General features: G+C 44.4%; 1 protein-coding gene across 7 annotated transcripts in view; it reads left to right on the top strand.

Annotated features, from left to right (window-relative positions):
• The window catches only part of fermt2 (FERM domain containing kindlin 2), a 119295-nt gene that overhangs the window by 55046 nt on the left and 41805 nt on the right, over positions 1 to 22444 (top strand). For 5 of the 7 annotated variants that reach the window (XM_055640430.1, XM_055640426.1, XM_055640428.1 and 2 more), the window contains exons 5-8: positions 10917 to 10949; positions 11368 to 11593; positions 11688 to 11790; positions 15410 to 15517. In XM_055640430.1, coding sequence (XP_055496405.1) covers positions 10917 to 10949; positions 11368 to 11593; positions 11688 to 11790; positions 15410 to 15517 — 470 coding nt within the window. The remainder of the gene's footprint in view (positions 1 to 10916; positions 10950 to 11367; positions 11594 to 11687; positions 11791 to 15409; positions 15518 to 22444) is intronic. The other 2 variants (XM_055640433.1, XM_055640431.1) reach the window with 1 other exon arrangement.

The raw sequence follows: 22444 nt of genomic DNA, 5'->3' as shown, positions 1-22444 counted from the left end.
TGAAGGGAATAAGAGAGGGAGAGAGAAAAAAGGAGGAAGGTGGGAGGGAGGGAGGGTGAGAGGGATGGAGGGAGGGAGGGAGAGAGGGAAAGAGGAAGGAAAGAGAGAGGGAGGCTTCCTAAAGGGCTTGTACATCATCATCTGATGCTAAATGCAAGCAAACGTTCAAACAGCAGTATACAAAGAGGCAATGAATGCACTGTCAAGTAAGGTGCATAGAAGACATGTCAATTGGTAGCAAAGTTATGCATTCTTGTACTCTTATATGGATATGGCTACCGTAAAAATACCGATTTCCTCAGCAAAATACTGATTTTCAGGTACTAGAATACTGAAATGCTCTGACAAAACTTGGCAGAGTCCGCACCGACCAGCGATCACCCATATACTAGTTCTATTCTGCACCCTAGGAACAATTCACAGCGTGTAGGACAGAAGAACCGCAGTGGTTCTATCTTTCCTCCCACATTGCAAAGGCAAAGAAACTGCGAAAGCGTGGGTTTCCCCCAGGCCCCACCCCACCCCGCCACCGCAAAGATCTGTGGAGACCCACACCTACAGTGCCAGAGACCCGGGTGGTGTGGGTCTTTGATAATACTGACACACCTCCAGATTCAGCGACAGTTTCTTCCCGGCTGTTATCGGGCAATTGAATCATTCTATTATCAACTAGAGAGCATTCTCGACCAACAATCTATTTCACTCGACATCCTTGAACTATTTTTAAACGGGCTCCACTGGACTTTATCTTGCACTAAACATGATTGCCTTTATCCTGTATCTGTACACTGTGGACAGCTCGATTGTAATAATGTATAGTCTTTCAGCGGACTGGATGGCATACAACAAAAAGGTTTTCGCTGTACCTCGATACACATGACAATAAACTAAACTAAACTAAACTTTCTGAGGCAGCTCTTTCTATAAATTTCTTCTGAGGTTGGTAGGACACCACCCGTGATGGGACCGGCAGTGGCCACCATTTTTGTAGTAATCTTCATTCCAGAGGGATCAAATTCCCGAACCAGGTGGTGATGCAACCAGCCAATATGCTCTTTACAGTACACTTGCAGAGGTTCAAGAGAGTATTCATCAACATACCGAATCACCTATCCTTTTTACTACAGAATTGCTGCCTGACTCACTGAGAAACTCCGGCACTTTGTGTCGATCTTTATAATTGCACTTTGTTTTCTCTGCACTTGGTATTCTGTGTGGATATACTCCAGAGGTTGTTCATATGTAACTACAAACTGCAGCCGAAGAAGGCCTTTCCATTAGTAGCCTGCAATCTCTACAACAAATTGAAAGCATATTCTTTGCTCAATCTTTGCTCAATATTCCAGAATCTACAGCTTCTTGTGTCTGTAGTAAGTAAGTAAGTTTTATTTATATAGCACGTTTAAATCAATTCGCGTTGAAACCAAAGTGCTTTACATAAAATAAATAATTAAGAGAAATTATAGAAAAATTAAAAAAGAAAAAAGACACAACACATTATAGAATTCAACACAAACGCCCCCCCCCCCCCCCACAACAGAATTAAAATTCTCCGCCGTGGGGAAAGGCACCAGGAAGTTCAGTCCTCTTCCTCTGTGATCACCCGAGGTCGGGGCCTATTTGTGGCCTCCGCAGCCAGTTCGATGTTTTCAGGCCCTCGTGCCAGGAAGCTGGAACTCCGGCGTCGGGAGAACACTCCTCAGGGGCTTGGAAATGTCTGGAGCGGCCGCTTCCTCCCCGGAGATCGCGGCACCCGAAGTCTTCAGGCCGCGCTGGTTGGAGCTCCGACTCTGGCGATCTGCGATCCCAGGCTCCGCGGTGTTCTAAATCCAGCGCCACCCGCGGCTGGACGCTCCGCAGCCACAGCTCCTCGGATGTTGGAGTCGGCGGTCACAGCACTCCGGGCTTACCGCACGGCGACCCCGTAAGGCATCGCCCGCTCCGTGATGGCGTCCCAGTGCTGTGCCGCTGCCGAAACTGTAGTCCCGGCCGGTCCCGACAGGAAACGCTGCTCCAGTCCGATGGTAGGCCGCGAGGACGGGGCGAAGAAACAGCTCGGAGGGAAGCCGCCTCTCCGACCAGGCAGGGACTAGGAAATAAAGTTTCCCCCTTCCCCTCACCCACCCACCACATAAAAGACCAACTAACATTTTGTTTTTTAACAGGGCTAAAAGTAATAATAAATAAGGGTGAAAGGACAGACTGCAGGCAGAGCAGCCATACACAACGGCGCCCCACTCCTGCAGTCCGCCATCTGTAGTAATGGCTGTAATTCAGAACTTGCTAGCAGTTGTCAGCTACAATTCATTTGTGACCTCCAGTGTAAGGTTAAGCAGCAGACTTCCGGAATCATATTCATTTTTAGAAAAATTCAACTCAAATCCTATGTAATGTTGGGCTGACTTGAAAGCTTCCATTTAAACAGCTTGCAAACTTCCATTGAGCTAATTCAAGTTTTACAGATGGGTGTGGCAATTTAGGGCTTGAAGCCAAGAAATTGCAGTCAAATGTTCCTTTTATAGTGGAGAATTCCAATTGATGGACTGAAAAGGCATTTTCATGGCTTACTATTTTCATAGTAAGATCATTTCAGCACAAGAGTCTTCCTATTTAGCATGGTTTTGACAAACAGTGATAGTCCAGTGGCGCTGTTGGAAGAGTTACTGCCTCGCAGTATCAGGGACACGGGTTTAGTTCAACCATGGGCGTTCTCTGTTTGGAGTTTGCACATTATCTCTATGAGTGTGTGTTTGGTCCAGTTTCCTCCCACTTCCTGAAGACGTGTCGGTTTTGCAGGTTAAATGGGTCCCAGCTTCACACAGGAGTGCTGGTCCCCCATTGTAATATTCCAACTCTCCACCAATTCCAATATTGGTGGCCAGCGGGGGGGGGGGGGGGGGGGTGGGGGGGGGGGGGGGTGGGGGGGGGGGGGGGGGGGGGGGGGGGGGGGGGGGGGGGGGGGGGGGGAGACTAGTGCTTTCTGGAGCACTAGTATGGGTGTTGTGGGCTGAAGGGACTGTTTTCCAGAGGGCTGGTATGGATATTGTGGGCCGAATGTATTCTTGGGCTGGTGGCTCAGTCACTCAAGCCTGATGTGCTGGCAGCTCACTCACTCACGGCTAGTGGGCTGGCAGTTGACTCATGGCTATTCCTTGAAATTCCATTTCAAGCAGGGTGCAAGGCCACCAAATTCAAGTGCAGTTTCGTACAATTTCAAGCAGGGTGCAAGGCCACCAAATTCAAGTGCAGTTTCACCACTTCAAGCAGGGTGCAAGGCCACCAAACTAAAGTACAGTTTCATGCCACTTCAAGCAGGGTGCAAGGCCACCAAACTCAAGTGCAGTTTCATACCATTTCAAGCAGGGTGCAAGGCCACCAAAGACAGAGTCGTGATCTCTTCCCCCATCTTGCAGAGACTGAGCCACACCCATACTTCCAGTTTTTTTAAACACTAATAATTTTTAATTTTCATCGATGGGAAAAATCCTCGGCACCTGATGAAAATCAATTTACAGCGCAAACAGGAAGTGGTCAAAATTAGACTTTTAATTATATAGAAGGCAACACCACTTTTCAATGAGGCAAAGGCAACACCACTTTTCAATGAGGCAAAGGCAACACCACTTTTCAACGAGGGAAAGGCAACACCACGTTTGCATTTTCAAACCACATTTTCAAATTAGATTAAGGGCACTCACAGGTCAGTAAAACCACTCACAGTTTAGTAGATATGTGTTCAGTGTTATTCACAGCTCAGACTGAGAGTTGTGACCTCTCGCTCCCCCATCTTGCAGAGACTGGTCAAATCCGGTAGGCGGCGCGGCTCTGGCCAGCAGCGGCCTCTGCAGCCTGTCCGCGTTTTTATTATTTTTGTCTGTGTTTTTATGTAGTGTTTGTTATTTTATGTTTGGGTATGAATCTCCCTGCACTGGAGACCCGACCTTTTCTCGTCGGGTCTCAGTCGTCGTTGAGGCCGCAACGAGGAGCGGCCTCCAACAGGAAGAGACCGGGGACTCAGGTGTCGACTCACTGTTGCCGTCGCGGAGCTGGCCGAGTCCGGAGCGGTGGAGGAGCTGCTGCTGCTGCTGATGCTGTTGCTGCTGCTGCTGCTGCTGCTGCCGGAGAGTCGGAGGCTCTCTACAGGTCTGTGGACGACGGCGCCGGGAGCCCACGGCTCCCTGGGGGGAGACCGCTTTTCGGGGCTTCTGCGGCGGCGACTTCTCCCGCCCGAGTTGCGGGGTCGAAGAGCTCCTGGAGCGGGGCCTGACACCACTGCCCCGCGCGGCTGGAATGGCCGCGGACTCTGCGAGCGCACACCGGGGGCTCCAACATCAAGACCCGGTGTGCGACCTCGCACCACCCGGCGTGGCTTTAATGGCCGCGGGACAATCGCCATCGCCAGCCGGGGGCTATGACTTTGACTCTGACATCGGGGGGGGGGGGGGGGGAGAGTGCAGTGGAGAGAGAAGTTTATTTGGCCTTCCATCACAGCTATGTGATGGATGTTTATGTTAAATGTAATTATGTTGTGTCTGGGGTCTATTTGTGTGTAATGTATGGCTGCAGAAACGGCATTTCGTTTGGACCTCCAGGGGTCCAAATGACAATTAAATTGACTCTTGACTCTTGAGACTGAGGCAGTCCACACTTCCAGGTTTTATAGTCCCTCCCCCCTCCCACTGGAAGGGGCCTGGCCTTCATGACGTGATTGACAGGAGAGAGAATCTCAACATTTGTAAAACATAAATAAGTCTTTTATTTTTCATCGATGGGAAAAATCCTCTTGTCCTGCGCAGCGGAGGGGGACTCTGAGTAAGATGGCCAAAAATTACAGCTGTAAGTGATACCGTTTTTTCTAAAATCAATATGCACTGCAAACAGGAAGTGGTCAAGATATGAGTTTTAATTATATAGATATGTAGTCATAGAAAATCGACAGCATAAGTGATTGCAATCAAGGCCAGCAGTTGATTTGGTACCTTACAGTGCCAGAGATCTGGGCTTGATCTTGACCTTGACTAGATGCCGTCTGTGTGGAGTTCCTACGCTCTCCCTCTGACCACGCGAGTTTTCTCCGAGTGCTCCAGTTTTCTTCCACTTATCAAAGACGTGCAAGTTTGTAGGTTAATTGACTTCTGTAAATTGTCCCTAGTGTGTAGGATAGGGATGGGTGATCGGTGGTCTGCATGGACTGAGTGGGCTGAAGAGCCCGTTTCCATGCTGTATCTCTAAACTAAACTAAGTAAGCATAGAGACTTGCTTCTACAAAATTCCGTGGAGTTGTGAGAATTTTTATTTTGGGCAAACCATTGTAATAATTGTAGCTATAAGGAATTAATTTTATATAGTAGTTTAATGCATTTTACTTGGAACTTAAATGGATTTGGGCTTAGAGCAGGAAATCTGATCAATTTCCAGTCTGCATCTACAGCCAATTGAATATTTGAAAGGGGGCAAAGTTATTTTTTTTTAATCAGAATTGATTCCAAATAGCTTGCAACTTTCATAGAAACATAGAAAATAAGTGCAGGAGGAGGCCATTCGGCCCTTCGAGCCAGGACCGTCATTCATTGGGATCATGGCTGATCGTCCCCTAGCAATAACCCGTGCCTGCCTTCTCCCCATATCCCTTGACTCCACTAGCCCCTAGAGCTCTATCTAACTCTCTCTTATCTAACTCTCTCCCTTTCCACGGAATGTCTCTACAGCAGCAACAAATATTTTAGCTTCTGTTCTTTGTTGAGGCAGTTTTGCAAATGCATGACTGCAGCTAAAAATAACTTCCATTTTACACAGTACATCTGGATAGAGAATGCAGCCACAGATTAAAAAAACTGTCCATCTCTGCACTGGTAAAAAATAATGTTAATGCTATAAATGAATCCAACATTTTGAGCAGGAGTTCTGTTTTAACAGTGGGAAATATTTCTCCTTTAATATTTCCTTTCTTATGAGTACTTAGAAATGTTTAATTCCTTAGCTGTCCCTGAGGAAGGCTAGATTTTCAGGGTTACTCGAGCCAAGGCTCAACCACATTTTACTTTCACTTAGCCTAAATTCCAGCGACAAACATTGAACATAATTGCGGCTGAATAAAACTTTCCTTGGGTCACATTTGGAATATTGCATGCATTTCTGGCCGCCCCATTACAGGAAGGATGTGCAGGCTTTGGAGAGAGTGCAGAAGAGGTTCACCAGGTTGGTGCCTGCATTGGAGGATATTGGCCTTAAAGAGAGGTTGCACAAACTTAGTTTGTTTTCTCTACAGCTTTGGAGGCCTCGGGGTGACCTGAGAGAAGTATATAAAATTATAAGAGGCATAGATAGACTGTTGGGAGAAGTGTTGGGAGGTCATGTTACAGTTGTATAAGACTACATTTAGAGTATTATGTTCGGTTTTGGTCACCGTGTAATAGGAAAGATGGAAAGGATGCTGAGAAGATTTATGAGGATATTGCCGGGTCTCGAGGCCCTGAGCTATAGGGCGAGGTTGAGCAGGCTAGGACTTTATTCCTTGGAGCACAGGAGCATGCGGAGTGATCTTATAGAGGTGTACAAAATCATGAGAGGAATAGTTTGGGTAAATATACAGTCTTTTGCCCAGAGTAGGGGTTCAAGAACCAGAGGGCATAGGTTTACGGTGAGGGGGGAAAGATTTAACAAGGAAACTGAGGGGTAACTTTTTTTACACCAAGGGTGGTGGATGTATGGAGTGGGTTGTCGGTGGAGGTAGTTGAGGCAGGTACTATAATAATATTTAAGAGATTAGGTAGATGGGTACATGGATACGATAGGTTTAGAAAGGGTTATGGGCCAAGCACAGGCAGGTGGGACTAGTGTGGATGGGACATGTTGGTTGGCGTGGACAAACTGGACGGAAGGCCTGTTTATACACTATACCACTCTATGAAATGTCAAATTCTGGAGGGCATGGCTTTAAGATGAAAGGTAGAAAGTTTCAAGGAGATTTACATATTCCACACAGAGAGGGCTAGGTGCCTGGAAAACTGCTGGAGAAGTGGTGGAAGTAGGTACGACTTTAGCATTTAAGAGGCCTTTAGACATTCACATGATCAGGCACGGAATTGAACAATTATAGACCAGGTCCAGGCTGATGTGCAGGTACATTGGCAATATGTGTGACACGGACATCATGGGCTGGAGAACCTATTCCAGTGTCTGCTGTTTTATGTTCATTAATAATTCCTGCCTATTCAGTGACCTAAGGTGAGGGGGCGGTGATTGGCAGATGGTAATGCCCCTGTCCCACTTGGGAAACCTGAACGGAAACCTCTGGAGACTTTGCGCCCCACCCAAGGTTTCCGTGCGGTTCCCGGAGGTTTTTGTCAGTCTCCCTACCTGCTTCCACTACCTGCAACCATCTGCAACCTCCGGGAACCGCACGGAAACCTTGGGTGGGGCGCAAAGTCTCCAGAGATTTCCATTCAGGTTTCCTAAGTGGGACAGGGGCATAAGTGACAAGGCTAGAGATGAAAAGGGTGTCTGCAAGGGAGAGAAGGGGAGTGAGATGTAAACCCCGAGGGTGGGATATAGGTGGAGGAGGGGTGGAATAGAGGGAGAAATGGGTGCACACCAGTGTGGGGAAGGTGTGGGGGCACAGGAAAAAGAAAGGAGGAAGAGGGTGCTGTTATTTTAAATTGGTGGTTTTATTTTAAATGCTCATAACATGTTGTAATGGAATGTGAGGTGTTTTTTTCTCCAGTTTGCTTGTGACCTCACTCTGGCAATGTAGGAGGCCCCAGGACAGAGAGCTCAGAATGGGAATGGGAAAAGGAGTTGGCAACCAGGAGATCCAACAGTGCTTTTTTGGGTATTGCCAGAAGGTTGAATCTAAAATTCCTACCTCACACAGTTAGATGGCCCCTTCACCCCATCACGTCCATGCTAACCAGACGTGAACATAGATGTTAACCTCATTTAGCAGAACTTGGTCCACTGCCTTCTATGCCTTGGTGATTCAATTGCTTAAGATACTTTAAATATAGTGAGTAGGATAGAACTGCAGATGCCGGTTTAAATCGAAGGTAGACACAAAATGCTGGAGTAACTCAGCGGGTCAGGCAGCATCTCTGGAGAGAAGGAATGGGTGACGTTTGGGGTCGAGACCCTTCTTCAGACTGATGTAGTAAGAGTTGCTTCCTCAATTGGCCACTGCGTTTCCAGCTTCAAGCTGACAGATGTTTTAGAAAAAGATAATTCTTCTCTTCTGTTTACCCCAAACCCCAACCTTCTAGTTTTAGATCTCTTTGCTGTAGTGATGTAGACGTGCCCATGCTGGAGACAGGACAGAAATATAATTTACATTTCCCTATGAGGATTATAGATTTTGGTGTAATCTAGAAATTTTAATTTTTTGGCAGAAACGCGAAGTTAATTTTAAGCACATTTAGTTTTGGTTCTGTTTATTATTGTCATGTGTATCATGATACAGTGAAGCGCTTGTCTGCAGGCAAATATTGTTATCCAGTCAAATCATACTGTGCACGAGTACAATGGATCCTTTCCTAGAACAAACAGCACGCAGCGAGCCGACACATTCTGGTGCCATTTTACAACTTCCCCAAGTCTCTGAAAAATCTGATCTTGGCCTAAGAGAAATGCAATTTCTTATCTACTCACCTTAAGGCCCGGTGTCCTGGCGGCACTGGATCAATGGAATAGGGGTCGGCCTAGTCCAGTTCGACGCCATCGGCTCTTTCCACGGTCTCTCTGTGCTGCTGCTGCAGACTGCGTTCAACTTACCTGCTTGCTCACCTGGGGCACATAATGGACATGTTGGGCCATTCCTGCGCTGTGCGGCTATATGATCATGTAGTGGGCTCCAACCCCAATATCTTGTTTCCTCATAATCAAGGGTTTATCAATGGTTTTCCTTTGTAAAATGTTTCCTCTTTGTACCAATGACAGCAATTCATAATGTTTGAATATTTATTTGCAGCTTCATCTTAGAAAACTGGCAGCCCCAGTGGCGCAGCTGGTTGAGCTGCTACCTCACAGAACCAGAGAGCCGGGTTCCATCCTGACCTCTGGTGCTGTCTGTGTGATGTTTGCACATTCTCCTTGTGACCACATGGGTTTCCTACAACTTCACCAAAGATCTAGGGGTTTGTAGATTAGTTGTCCTCTGTAAATTGCCCCTCGTGTGTAGGGCGTGGATGAGAAAGAGGGATAACAGAACTAGGGTGAACGGGTGAGTGATGGTCGGCGTGGACATGGTGGGCTGAAGAGTCTGTTGCAATTTTAAACAAAAGTAACACTTCAAGTAAAATCAACTTTCAGCGTTAACATGGGCTTGAGTTTTTTTTTTAATCAACTTGGAGCAGCATATTTTGTGCAATTTTAATTGAATGATGCAAGTCATAAAATGCCGCTTAGTTTGGAATTTGTGGTTATCCCTGGCAACCAGAGAAATGTTATTTGAAAGGCAGCTCTAGGAAGTGTATCAAACCTCATTGCTCATGCTCTGTATTAGTTCACACATGGTATTACGTAATTGCTACAAGCAGACAGTGTGGATTTTTTTTTCTTCCATATATAGTATACTAAATGGGTTGGAAGGAAAATGAATGCGTTATTTCAGTCCAGCATCACTTGTACTGTTCATTTTTACAGAACGCAAGTATGTTTTTATTACCCAATACCAAGTGAATGATGAATTTCATTACTTTGTATTTTCCCTAAAGTAGACCGGAGGTATTTTAAAACCCAAAGCAAATAGATATATTTTAAACATTATCAATAGGCCCATTAAGATATAACTTTGGGAAGAATTTAGGAGCAAGCAGTCTTCAGTTCTGATTATGTCACATTAATGATGGCTAAATACTTACATTATAAATTTAAGTTGAGATTTATTATTGTTGCATATATCAAGGTAGAGTGAAAAGCTTTTTGTATTCTATCCAATGAAATCAGATAAAACTATACATAGATACAAATCAAGCCAAACATAGTACAGGCAGAGCGCAGGGAAAGATAGAGTACAGTATATATCTTTCGGCATTGTAGCGGACCAGTTTCAGAGGCAAAGTCCAATGCCCCAAATGAGGTAGAGGAAAATAAGACTGCCCTAGTTTTTGGACTATTCTATTTTTAATTGTTAAATTTGCGAGTTGTATAGCAAAGGAAATGAGATTATCTTTAAGAAATGGTTAGCTAATTTGTTAATATTGTAGATGCTGAGGATTCATTCACTTGCAAGTTAACTAATTTATTATCCTCGGCTTTGAATTTTAGTCGTACCTCTGCACAATAGAAAACCAAATTTATTTAAAATGTGTGCGTGCGTGCGTGTGTGTGTCAATCAGCAGGGACGCAAGTGACGCTTCCTCAGCTACTACAAAACGCTTTTTGTATCGGATGTCTTTGGACTGGAATTGTTTAACTCTCCAATGATCGCTCCACAAATGTCGTGATAAGTTCAAACATGCAGCATGAAAACCAGCCCTTCGGCCCACCGATTCCATCTACACCGTTCACACTGGTTCCGTCTTATTCTACTTTTGCATCCCCTCCCTACACACTAATGGTTATTTACAGAGGCCAGTTAACCTACAAACCGTCACATTTTTGGGATGTGAAAGGAAATTCATGTCGTCATGGGGAGAACATGCAAACTCTACACTGACAGCACCTGAGGTCGGGAACCTGGGTCTCCCTGTTAAAAAGATGTAGCATCTATGCTGATGTAAGTGGTAGAACAACTAATCCAGTTCTATGATGGGTCACGATAAATGTATGTGTATGGTTATTCCCGCCACTGCTTTGTGTTCTTTTAGCACGTTGCCTTGCTCTGCCTCATCACTCTTCCCACTGCCTGATCACTCCATGCTATCCCCTGCCTGTTCTGCACTCTACCCTGTACTTCTCATTTCCTCTTTTCCTCCTTCCTGTAGGCTCTGATGTTCTTTATATTGGTCCGTCGAAAGGTAAGCTCCAATTTACCCTTGATTTTTACGATGACAAGTATTACTATGTCTTGCTGTATCTGCACTGTTGACTTTTGATATTCCTCTCCTCTTTGTATGTATGCAACTCTTAATTCTGCAATGTATTAAAAAGGAACTACAGATGCTGGTTTATACGGAAGATAGGCACAAAGTGCTGGAGTAACTCAACAGCATGGGCAGCATCTCTGGAGAAAATGAATAGGTGATGTTTCAGGACGGGACCCTTCTTCAATGTGAAGAAGCATCCCGACTCGAAATGGTATTTATCCATTTTCTTCAGAGATGCTGCCCGACCCACTGAGTTACTCCAGCATTTTGTGTCTCTAATTCTGCAGTAATGCTTCTTGCTAAATATTTCCTGTAGCTGAAGAAAATTCTATTGCTGTGTCTCCATCAGGAAGCATTTACTCGAGTCCAGGATTGTATAGCAAGACAATGACTCCAACCTACGACTCTAGAGATGGCAGTCCACTTTCCCCAACCTCTGCTTGGTTTGGTGACAGTCCCCTCTCGGAAGGCAATCCCGGTGTGCTTGCAGTGAGCCAGCCAATTACTTCCCCGGACATTTTGGCTCAGCTGTTCAAGCCCCAGTCACTACTCGACAAGGCGAAGATGAACAAAGGGTATGTTTGGCTAGTTCCTTTTTTTATGTCTTTTCCAAGTCAGTACTTCAGACGTGCATAAATTCACTTCAACATTTTGTGTGCTTTATTTCAGATGGCTAGATTCGTCAAGGTCTCTGATGGAACAAGATATAAAAGATAATGAAGTTTTAATGCTCAGATTCAAATATCACAGCTTCTTTGATTTAAATCCAAAGGTATGTTTGACTATTTAAAAAAAAAACTCAGCGCCTGTGCAACTTCTGTGGAGGATATGGATAGGCAATATTTTGGGTTGCAACCCTTCAGACTGATGTGCTGAAGGGGGGGGGGGGGGGGGGAAGAAGTGAAATATGGGAGAGAGGTTGGGGTGGGACAAAGCCTGGCCATTAATAGGTGGATACTGATGAGGCGGGAGAGGGGTGGAGAATGGAAGATGGGTGGACAAAGGCTAGAGGAGAAAGGTTTGTCAGATGAGGGGAAAAGAAGAGCAAAATGTGAAGTTGGAGGAACGGATTCAGGAGACGGGGAAAGGGAGGAAGTATAGTGGGATAAATGGGTTGTGCTCTGGGGTGGGGTGGGGCACTGGGAAGAGAGGAGAAAAAAATGGAAGAATTGGCACAGAACTAAAACCCTAATCTTGTGCTCTTCCGGTTTGTGGGGTTTTTCTATTTGCGCAAAAATGGTATGCGATAACGGTACGATTTTTCGCCCCCTTACTCACCGTTCACCTGTGCTGCGAGTGCAACAAGTTTCGTTCTGATCGATCGTATATTGCAAAAGTTATCAAGGTTTAAAAATCGTAAAAACCGCGCATGTGCAGATTGCTGTCCTTCGCCGCCACGCAGATTGGTCTCGTACCCTGTCATTCGGGAAGGGTTGTCACCGGGATGGTGAAGCCCCTTCCTGGCACCATCGCCACACTGATTGGCCATGTCCTCTGTCAATCGACTGGAGGTCGCCATGGTGAAGGAGTGGCGCCGCCGCCCGAGGAGCTGCGGCCGCGCTGTGACTGGTGGGGAGGGTGGTGCCGCGGGCCGAGCCTGGGGACTGGGCCCGGACTGGAGCCAAGGATGAGTCTGGGCCTGGGTCAGTGATGAGTCTGGAGATCCTGCAGCACAGGGGAATAAGGGAGGGAGGGGGGAAAGAGAGGTAGGGTGGGGTAGTGGAGTGCAGGGGATAGGGATGGGGATAGAAGGGGTCTGGGGTGATGGGCAAGGTGGGATAGAGGGGGGAGAAGAGGGAGAGGGGGACAGGGAGCGGTGAATTTGATGGGAGGGGGATAGGCGTGAGTGGTGGAATTTTGCCTTGGGGGAACGAGTGAGTGGTGGAATATTGTGTTGGGGAACGGGTTGCGTTGGGGGACCAGGCCCCCGTGTGACAAGGATGCAAAGGGTCCCACTTAGTCTAGTGTTACCTAAAATTGGAGAATTCCATGTTCAAAGCATTGTAAGCTATCCAAACAAAATATGAGGTGCTGTTGCTTCATTTTGCATCTGGCCTCGCTCTGGTAATGGTGGTTTGCTTTACTGTTGTTAAGGGGGGTTTGGTTTTCTATGTTATGGATCGTTTAATTTTGAAGCTTTATATAGCACAGTGACATGCGTTGTGTCTTTGCTGTACCTTTTCTGTGAAAGGCTTCTGGAAACTGGTTTTGTGCTAACTTCTCTTCATTCAATGGACTGAATAATAAATACATTCCAGACACAAAAAGCTGCAAACGCTGAAATCTTGATCAAAGCACACAAAGTGCTGGAGGAACTCAGTGGGTCAGGCAGCATCTGTGGAGGGAATGGATAGATTAAGATTTAGGTTGGGGTTCTTCAGGCAGGAAGGAAGATCCTGACTGGAATTTACACTCATCCATTCCCTCCATCCCCTGACCTGCTGAGTTCCTCCAGCACTTTGTGTTTTGAATAAATCCTCTTCAGTTTAATCCTAGTGGAAGACATCAGGTCATAAACACATCCACCAACTGTGTCAATACTATGGGTCAGGAAGCATCTGTAGAGGGATGTGAACTGTTGATATTTATTTTCAATGGACTGAGGGAGGTCATAAGTGATAGGGAATAGAATTAGGCTATTCGGTCCATCAAGTTACTCTGCAATTCAATCCTGGCTGATCCATCCTCCTACCTTCTCCCCATAACCTCTGACACCTATACTAATCAAGAATCTATCTATTTCTGCCTTACAAATATCCACAGACTTGACCTCCGCAGCCTTCTGTGGCAAATAATTCCACAGGTTCACCCCCTCTGACCAAAGAAATGTCTCCTCATCTCCTTCCTAAAATAACTTCCTTAAATTCTGAGGCTATGACCTCTAGTTCTAGACCCTCCCACTAGTGGAACCATCCTCTCCCCATCCACTCTATCCAAGCCTTTCACCATTCTGTATGTTTCAATGAGGTCCCCCTCATTCTTCTAAAATTCAGCGAGTGGAGGCGAGTGCCGACAAACACACATCATTGGTGAACCTACTCGTTCCTGGGATCATTCTTGTAAACCTCCCCTTGACCCGCTCCAGAGCCAGCACATCCTTTCTCAGATATGGTGCCAAAAATTGCTCACAGTATTTTAAATGCAGCCTTACCAGCCCTTTATAGAGCCTCAACATTACATCCCTGTTTTTGTATACAAACCGTCTTGAAATAAATGCTAGCATTGCGTTTGCTTTGCAGGGACTCGGTCTAAAACATCCTCTCTCCACTGACATTCTCTCCACAGACTGCCTGACCTGCTGAGTTTCTCCGGCACTGCATTTTTTGCTGTGAATTCCACGGTCCGTAGTCTCTTGTGTCTCTGTCAATACTGTTGTGGTTGCATATTTTTAACAATCCCAACCACTCAATATTTGACAGTTGCATAAACCACAAAATACAGTCAACACTCAGCAGATTGAATCGCACATATGGGGGCTGAGAGAATCGAAGTTGCTGACCTTTCATCAGACTACTTTGTTTTCTTGCAAACACATTAATTGCTTCACAGAATATTTAATCCTGGCAGAATAGAAAATAGGAATAGATAGATTCAGAGATGAGTTTGTTTTCAACTACTTAAATCTTGTACAGGTTTTCAATTTCTGCTATAACCTTACACATGCCACTTGAATGCAAATATTTGAAATTATTGGGGTAACACTTGACATAAAATACTTGATAAAAATCCAACTCTCAAGCCACTTTGCGTGCTGGCCCCAGAGAGGAATCTATTATCATCCGATACAATTGCTCTACTCTTAAAACATTTCTAGTTGTTCTAATGATATTCTTTTTACACTCTCTACTCCTGTGCTCCACCTTTTGCACTTGAGTTTGACTTCATTGTATTCATATATAGTATATTATCTGATTGGACAGCATGCAAACAAAACCTTTGCACCGTGCCTTGGTACATGTGACAATAATAAACCTAAGGCTAAACCTGTTTTACAATGAGATGGCTTTTGTTGGTGATAAGTGAAGTATTGTTAATCCAGGAGCTGTAGAATGAATGAATGATACTTCATTGTCACATGTACCCAAGTACAGTGAAACGCTTTGTTTTGCATACAACCTGGTAAAATCATATAGCAGACCTCACCTAGGCAGTCCACAACTGTCGCCACGTTTTGGCAGCAAATTCACTGAACAGGCTATCAACTGTCTGCTGCCGAATGTGACATCAGGCCCACACCCCTTTATGTGTCTCTAATGGCCCTCCTTAAATCTTCGACATTAAATATCTTTACGTTTTTTATTGAATTTGGAGGAGAGGGGGGTTGTGCTACTGTACGCATTTACACAAAATATACCAGTCTTTCTTGTGTTTTGTTTTCTTTCAAATTTCAGTATGATGCAGTGAGAATTAACCAGCTTTTTGAACAAGCTAAATGGTCAATACTGCTGGAAGAAATAGAGTGCACGGAGGAGGAAATGATGATGTTTGCGGCTTTGCAGGTAAGCGGATTTGATTTTTGATTGAATTTGATAAAGATCTGCCTGTTTAAACTTCTCATCATCACTGCACTGGCAGTGAACATCCTCGGAGCATGTGAAAGAACTAGAGCACAGAAACACGTACTTCGGCCAGCAATATCTGTGCCAAACGTAATGCCGACAAACGCATCTCTTCTGTCTGCACGTGATCCGTATCCCATCGTTCCCCACATATCTATGTGTCTACCTGAAAGTCTCTTAAATGCCACTGTCGAGTCTGCCTCCACCACCAACCCTGGCAGCGTGTTCCAAGCATCCACTACTCACAGTGTAAACATTGTGCCCTGCAGACCTCCTTTAAACTTTGCCCCTTTCATCCTAAAGCCTTGCCCTTTAGTGGTTCACATGTCCACCCTGGCAGAAAGGTTCAATGGTGGTGCAGTGGTAGTCGCTGCCGTGCAGCGCTCGAGACCGGGGTTCAATCCTGATTACGGGGTACTTGCCTATACGGAGTTTGTACATTCTACCCGTAACCTGCATGGATTTTCTCCGGGTTCTCCGGTTTCCTCCCACACTCCAAAGACGTACAGGTTTATAGGTTAATTGACTTGGCATAAATATAAATTTTCCCTAGTGTGTGTATTATAGTGTTGGTGTGCGGGAATCGCTGGTCAGTGCGGACTCGGTGGGCCGAAGGGCCTGTTTCCGTGCTGTATCTCTAAACTAAACTAAACTATGCCTCTCATAATACATGCCCATTCTAGAGAAAACAATCCAAGTTTTGAGTCGGACAGAAGTGTTGCTTGATGTGACGGGTGGATGGGATGGGCTCTGTGCCCAGAATGCCCAGAGGCAATTTTACATGTTACATAGAAGCATTTGTGAGCACACCGCATAATAGCATGATATCAGTTTGCTATTTTTAATGTGTGTGTGAGGCATCTGTTATCAGATGAGGATCTGATTTAATTAGCATGATTCCTAGCTGTGTTGTAAATATACTCATGAATATGAGCACAGCACCATTTATAGCCCATGCATTTGACAAAATTCAATTAAATAGTCAGAATATTTCCCATTTAAGGTGGAATTGATGGACTGTATCCATAATTCCAGGTTAGGATACTTTCATTGTACTGTTGTTAATTTCTGCCGTTGATTTTTTTTTTTTTTTTTTAATTACCGCAATTTCTATTAATCTCAAAGTCTGATTGTATCGAGATATGATCACATAGCATGTAGAACAGTAAGGATCGGACCAAGCCCTTTGGCCCCAATTTCCATTCCTAGCCTGAAGCCAAATGAATCTTCTCTGCCTCGTTTGAATCTGATCTCTCCATTCCTGCGATAGATACAAAAAGCTGGAGTAACTCAGGCAGCAGGATGCTGCCTGCCCTGCTGAGTTACTCCAGCTTTTTGTGTCTATCTTCGGTTTAAACCAGCATCTGCAGTTCCTTCCTACACCTCTACATTCCTGCGTATCCCCGTGACCATATCTAAATACCTGTTAAACACGCTATCATATCAGCCTCCATTACCACACTTGGCAGTGCAGTCCAGGCACCCACTGCTTTCTGTGGACAAAAAAACGCACCCTGCACATGGCCTTTAAACTTCCCCCCTCTGACCGTAAAGTTGTACCCTCTAGTTTATGGTGTTTCCATCCTGGGGGAAAAAGGTTCTGAATGTTTACCCTATCTATGCTTTTCATAAACTTTTCCGACTTCCTGACTCGTACTCAAAGCCTTGACCGATGAGGGCATACATACGTACCATACCAATTCTTTAACACTCTATCTACGTGTGTTGTCACTTTTAGGGAGCAGTGGAAGGATCCTGAGATCCCTCTGCACATCAGTGTAGAGATCCCTCTACACATAAGGGTCTTCCCATTAACTGGATACTTGAATTAGACCTCCCAAAGTGCAACACCGCACACTTGCTCACATTAAACTCCTAAGGCACGTGCTATCAAATTGTTGCAAAAATCTATTTAGCCGCCGCTCCTCACTGTTGCGATTAGATTTCTTTTAGTTTGGGGGCCAGCGAGCAGAGGATGGGATAGGTGGTCCCGGCCATGTAGCTAAATTGAACAGAAATCGTAAGCCAGAACTTGGGGTAGTGGTGAATGGTTCGTTCGCCTCACTTGACATTGGTACCAACTGAAGTCGTCCCCAGTTTAGCTGTTGTTCCCTTGCTGTTGTGCCACCCTAACTCAGAACGATGAGGCGCAGTGGAGGGGCAGAGTCTTCTGTGATGTGGGCTTCAGAAGCAAGTTGTTCTGAAGCCCTGGTCATGAGAGAGCAGGGAGACATAGTTAGCCAACAAAAGCAGATCCTGAAACATGACCAGTCAGCAAAGACAGAGCTATATCTTATTTTAAACTTCATAAAATTATTTTAGTTGAATACTTCGAAATGTTTTTAATTGTTTAAAGGTGTTTTAAAATTACCTGATTGATTTGAAACTGTGTCAATTGCATGATACTTTCCCTTCTCTGTTGCAGCCACTTCCCTCCATCTCAATGAATGGTGCCTCTGTTCCTCGAGTGAGCAGATTTGCCACATAATGGCACGTTTGTGCTTTGCTCTTGGGCTCTCAAGTCCAGAGTCAGAACACAGCCAGGGAGATGGTGGTGGCTTTCTGCCAGTTTAAGGGGAAGACCTGAATTTCCTGAACCCACAGGGACTGAATGCTGGTGGGTTTTACATTTACCAACATGTTCTGAATTTCCATTACTAATCTTTGACCCAAATCCAAGAATCTTTCTTTTCCCTATATCCTTGTGCACCTGTCAAGCAGTGATTCATTTAACTGCAGATTTTAAAAATCCAGGCATGTGTAGATCATCATAAAACACAGAAATATGCCATTTGTCCCAACTTTGCCATTCAAGAGGTCCCATCTAAGCTATGTGTGGGAAGGAACTGCAGATGCTGGTTTATACTGAAGATAGACACAAAGTGCTGGAGTAACTCAGTGGGTCAGGCAGCATCTGGAGAAAAAGGAACCCTCTGTGAGTTACACCAGCTCTTTGTGACTATCTTCTGACCTAAGATGGTCCCTTTTGCCCACTCCTTCTGGATTTAAATCTTCCTGTCTGGGTTCAATTATCGCCATTCTCACAATCATGAAGTGGCAAAATCCAGTGAGCAGGCAGGTGACTTTCATCAAGTGGTGCAGGACGAACTGTCTGTAAATCGCTGCAGATTACTGCAAATGAGATGTACTCGGTGGAAGTCCCAAATCCCAATTTGTTTAACCTGAGGTAAAGTCTGCCCCAACAGCCTGTGGTCAGGAGATGACATGGGAAAATAAACAGCGGCCAACCAGGTATTTTGCTGGAGGGACATGCCGGTGTTTATCTACAGCTCTTTTCCCTCCAGGATGCTGAACTCTTGGATTAGGTATGTCCCTTTCGCCAGTGTTTGGCCCATATCCCTCTAAATCTTTCCTATCCGTGTCCAAATGTCTTTTAAATGTTGCTATTGTACCTGCCTCAACTACTTCCTCTGGCAGCTTGTTCCATATACCCACCACCTTCTGCAGGGAAAAAAGCGGCCACTTAAACTTATGCCCTCTTGTTCTTGTTTCCCCTACCCTGGGTAAAAGACTGCATTCATCCTGTCTATTCCTCTCGTGACTTTAAATACCTATATAAGATCACCACTCGCCACTCATATGCTCCAAGGAATAAAGTCCTACCCTGCCCAACCTCTCCCCGTAGATCAGGCCTTTGAATCTTGCCAACATCTTCGTAAATCTTTGCACTATTTCCAGCTTAATGGCATCTTTGCAATATAGCAGGATGACTAAAACTGAACCTAACCTCACCAATATTTAGTATAACTACACCATAATGATCCAATTCCCTGATTGATGCCCAGCATACCAAAATACTTCATCATCCTGTCTACTGTGCTCTTAGATCACTCTGCTCAAGTGACTCCCTTCCTCTGTCTCCCTAGAGGAGGGACAGGGTGGGTGATGCATATTTACATATTGCAGTAATATTGCTCATATCAGAATCTCCCTGAGTAGTAAAGGTTTGGTAATTGCTTCTCTATTCTGAGGGCCACACTATCGCTGTCATTTTCTGTATCATGCCGAGTTAGGCGTGGTGTTGTTAAAGTAGGACGTAGTGAATTGTTCCTGGGAAGTACAGTGGTGGATTTTGGTCGAAGTCTCGGAAAAAGTGACCTATTCACAGCAATGGAGATGTTGGCCCGAAATGGTTAAAGTCGTACCCGTAAGTCAAAATGTTGAGAGAAATCCAATGCTTTAACCAAAGCCATGTCCCATTCTGTTTCTGTAACTCATTGTGCATTTTGAGTTGGACTGTTTTTAGAGGAAGTATAAAAAGACAGTTCATTTTGTCATGTCAAGGCAGCGAAGAAAAGAAATTCTCCAAATATGTTTTTCTTGGTAGATGTTCAATTATACATACTTGCCATTGAGTCACTGAATATAAATAGTTTAGTGCAGTGATTTTACTTGGCTTGAACATTAAATCCATTATATTTTCAATTTCCATTTAAAGCTTTGTACTTTGAAATCTAAACTGGCACCATGCTTAATCTCCGCAAATGTATGATGCTTAATATCACCATCCTTTCGAGAACATTTGTGTTAGCTAGGCTTGTAAAAATGCAGAATATTTAAATTATTTTGCCACAATTTTATGAATGTTAAATTAGTCTGACATAATTGGCATCTTAAATTTCCAAAAGGTACAAAGTTATAGTAGCTGCTAAAACCTACTGTCTATGAATGATGTAGTAACACATTTCACACAGAGGGAGGTGGGTATATGGAATGCGCTGCCAGAGGAGGGAGTTGAGGCATTTATATAATAATAATAAAAAAATGTATTTATGGGCGCCTTTCAAGACTCTCAAGGACACCTTACAAAATTTAGTAAACAGAATACAAAACATGTAAGCGGAATGAAACAAAACAACAAATAACGACAAAAAAAAAATAGTAAAAACATCAACAATACACAATTCAAAGTATATGACACTTGGACAGGTAAATGGATAGGAAAGATTTAGAGGGATATAAGCTAAATGTGGCAATTGGAACTAGTTTAGATGGTTGGCTGGGCCGAGTTGGTCCAAACAGAGTTAGCTGTATGACTGTGTACCTCAATCTTTTGCAAAGGCTTGATTTCCTTCCAAAAGTCTGGTGCCCAGAAAATACTCCCATCTGGGGTTTTTAATTGAGAATTTATATAATCATAATGTAACTTTCTTGTTTTGAATTCCTCTGTTGATAAAGACCAGATTTATGATTTAGTATATTAAGTTGTTCAAATTGTTAAACCAGCATGAAGTGAATGGTCTGAAAAATGGTCTCGACCTGAAACGTCACCCATTCCTTCTCTCCAGAGATGCTGCCTGTCCTGCTGAGTTGCTCCAGCATTTTGTGTCTATCTTTGGTTTAAACAAGCATCTGCAGTTTCTTCCTACACATTAAGTGAATGGAATCCCACAAGATATTTACCTAAAAGGTATAGAACAGCAAAACTAACTCTAAGCATTGTTAGCAAATTTAAAATGAACTGCATAATAAAATTGGAGATTAAAGTTTTCAGTGAAAGTCATGAAATTATAGGGTATTTAGAACACAATGTAATCGCAGATGAGAGGTTGCAAAATGGCTTTTCCACATCACTAACTTCACTGGTTTTGTGAAGGGGAAATCCTACCTGACGAATCTGTTGGAATTCTTTGAGGAAGTAAATAGCAGGATAGACAAAGGAGAATCAGTGGATGTTGTTTACCTAGATTTTCGGAAAGCCTTTGATAAGGTGCCGCACGTGAGGCTGGTAAAGAAGATGAGAGCCCATGGTATCAATGGGAAGATACTATCATGGATAATAGAAGGCAAAGTGACAATAAAGGGGGCTTTTTCTGGTTGGCTGCCAGTGACTAACGGAGCTCCGCAGGGGGTCAGCGCTGGGACCGCCAATCTTCATGTTGTATATTAATTATTTGACTGCAGGGATTGAAGGTTTGTGAGTTGGTGCAGATGGTGCAAAATGGTGCAGATGGTGCAAAAATAGATGGACGTGCAGATAGTATAGAGAAAATGGACCCTGCAGAAGGATTTGAACAGGTTGGGAGAGTGGGCAGAGAAGTGGCAGATGGAATACAGCATAGCAAAGTGTGGAGCCATGCATTTGGTAGTGGGAATAGAGGTGTAGACTATTTTCTAAATGGGGAGTAGATGCAGAAATCGGAGATGCAACGGACGTGGGTGTGCTGATGCAGGATTCCCAAAAATTTAATTTGCAAGTTGTATCGGTCGTAAGGAAGGCAAATGCAATGCTAGCATTTATTTCGAGAGCTCAAGAATACAAAAAACAGGGATGTAATGCTGAGGCGCTAAGGCTCTGGAGTGGATGTGGAGATGATGTTTCCACTAGTAAGGGAGTCTAGGACCAGAGGTCATAACCTCAGAATAAAAGGCTGTTACTTTAGGAAGGAGATGAGGAGGAATTTCTTCAGCGAGATGTGATGAATCTGTGGAATTCATTGCCACAGATGGCTGTGGAGGCCAATGGATATTTTTAAGGCAAAGATAGATAGATTGTTGATTGGTACTGGTGTCAGGGGTTATGGGGCGAAGGCAGGAGAATGGGGTTGAGAGGGGAAGATAGATCAGCCACGTTTGAATGGCAGAGTAGACTTGATGAGCCGAATGGCCTAATTCTGATCCTATCACATAAACTATGAACACATGCTTATATTATAAATCAGTTGATGATTTTGATATGCTTATTGCTTAAAATGTTCGGATCTAGAGAGCAGTTTCATTAGCACCTCCCGAACCGTAATATTTGGTGTGTCGACCACTTCTGTGTTATGTATGCATGGAAGTCAGAAACATGCTGGAGGTTAGAAGTTGATGCGTCTGACCTACCATTGGATTTGGCATTGAGTC

This window comes from Leucoraja erinacea, chromosome 9, assembly GCF_028641065.1.
Source record: "Leucoraja erinacea ecotype New England chromosome 9, Leri_hhj_1, whole genome shotgun sequence".
NCBI lineage: Eukaryota > Metazoa > Chordata > Chondrichthyes > Rajiformes > Rajidae > Leucoraja > Leucoraja erinaceus.
The sequence above is the reverse complement of the archived record's forward strand: the minus strand, read 5'-3'. Positions and strand labels throughout refer to the sequence as shown.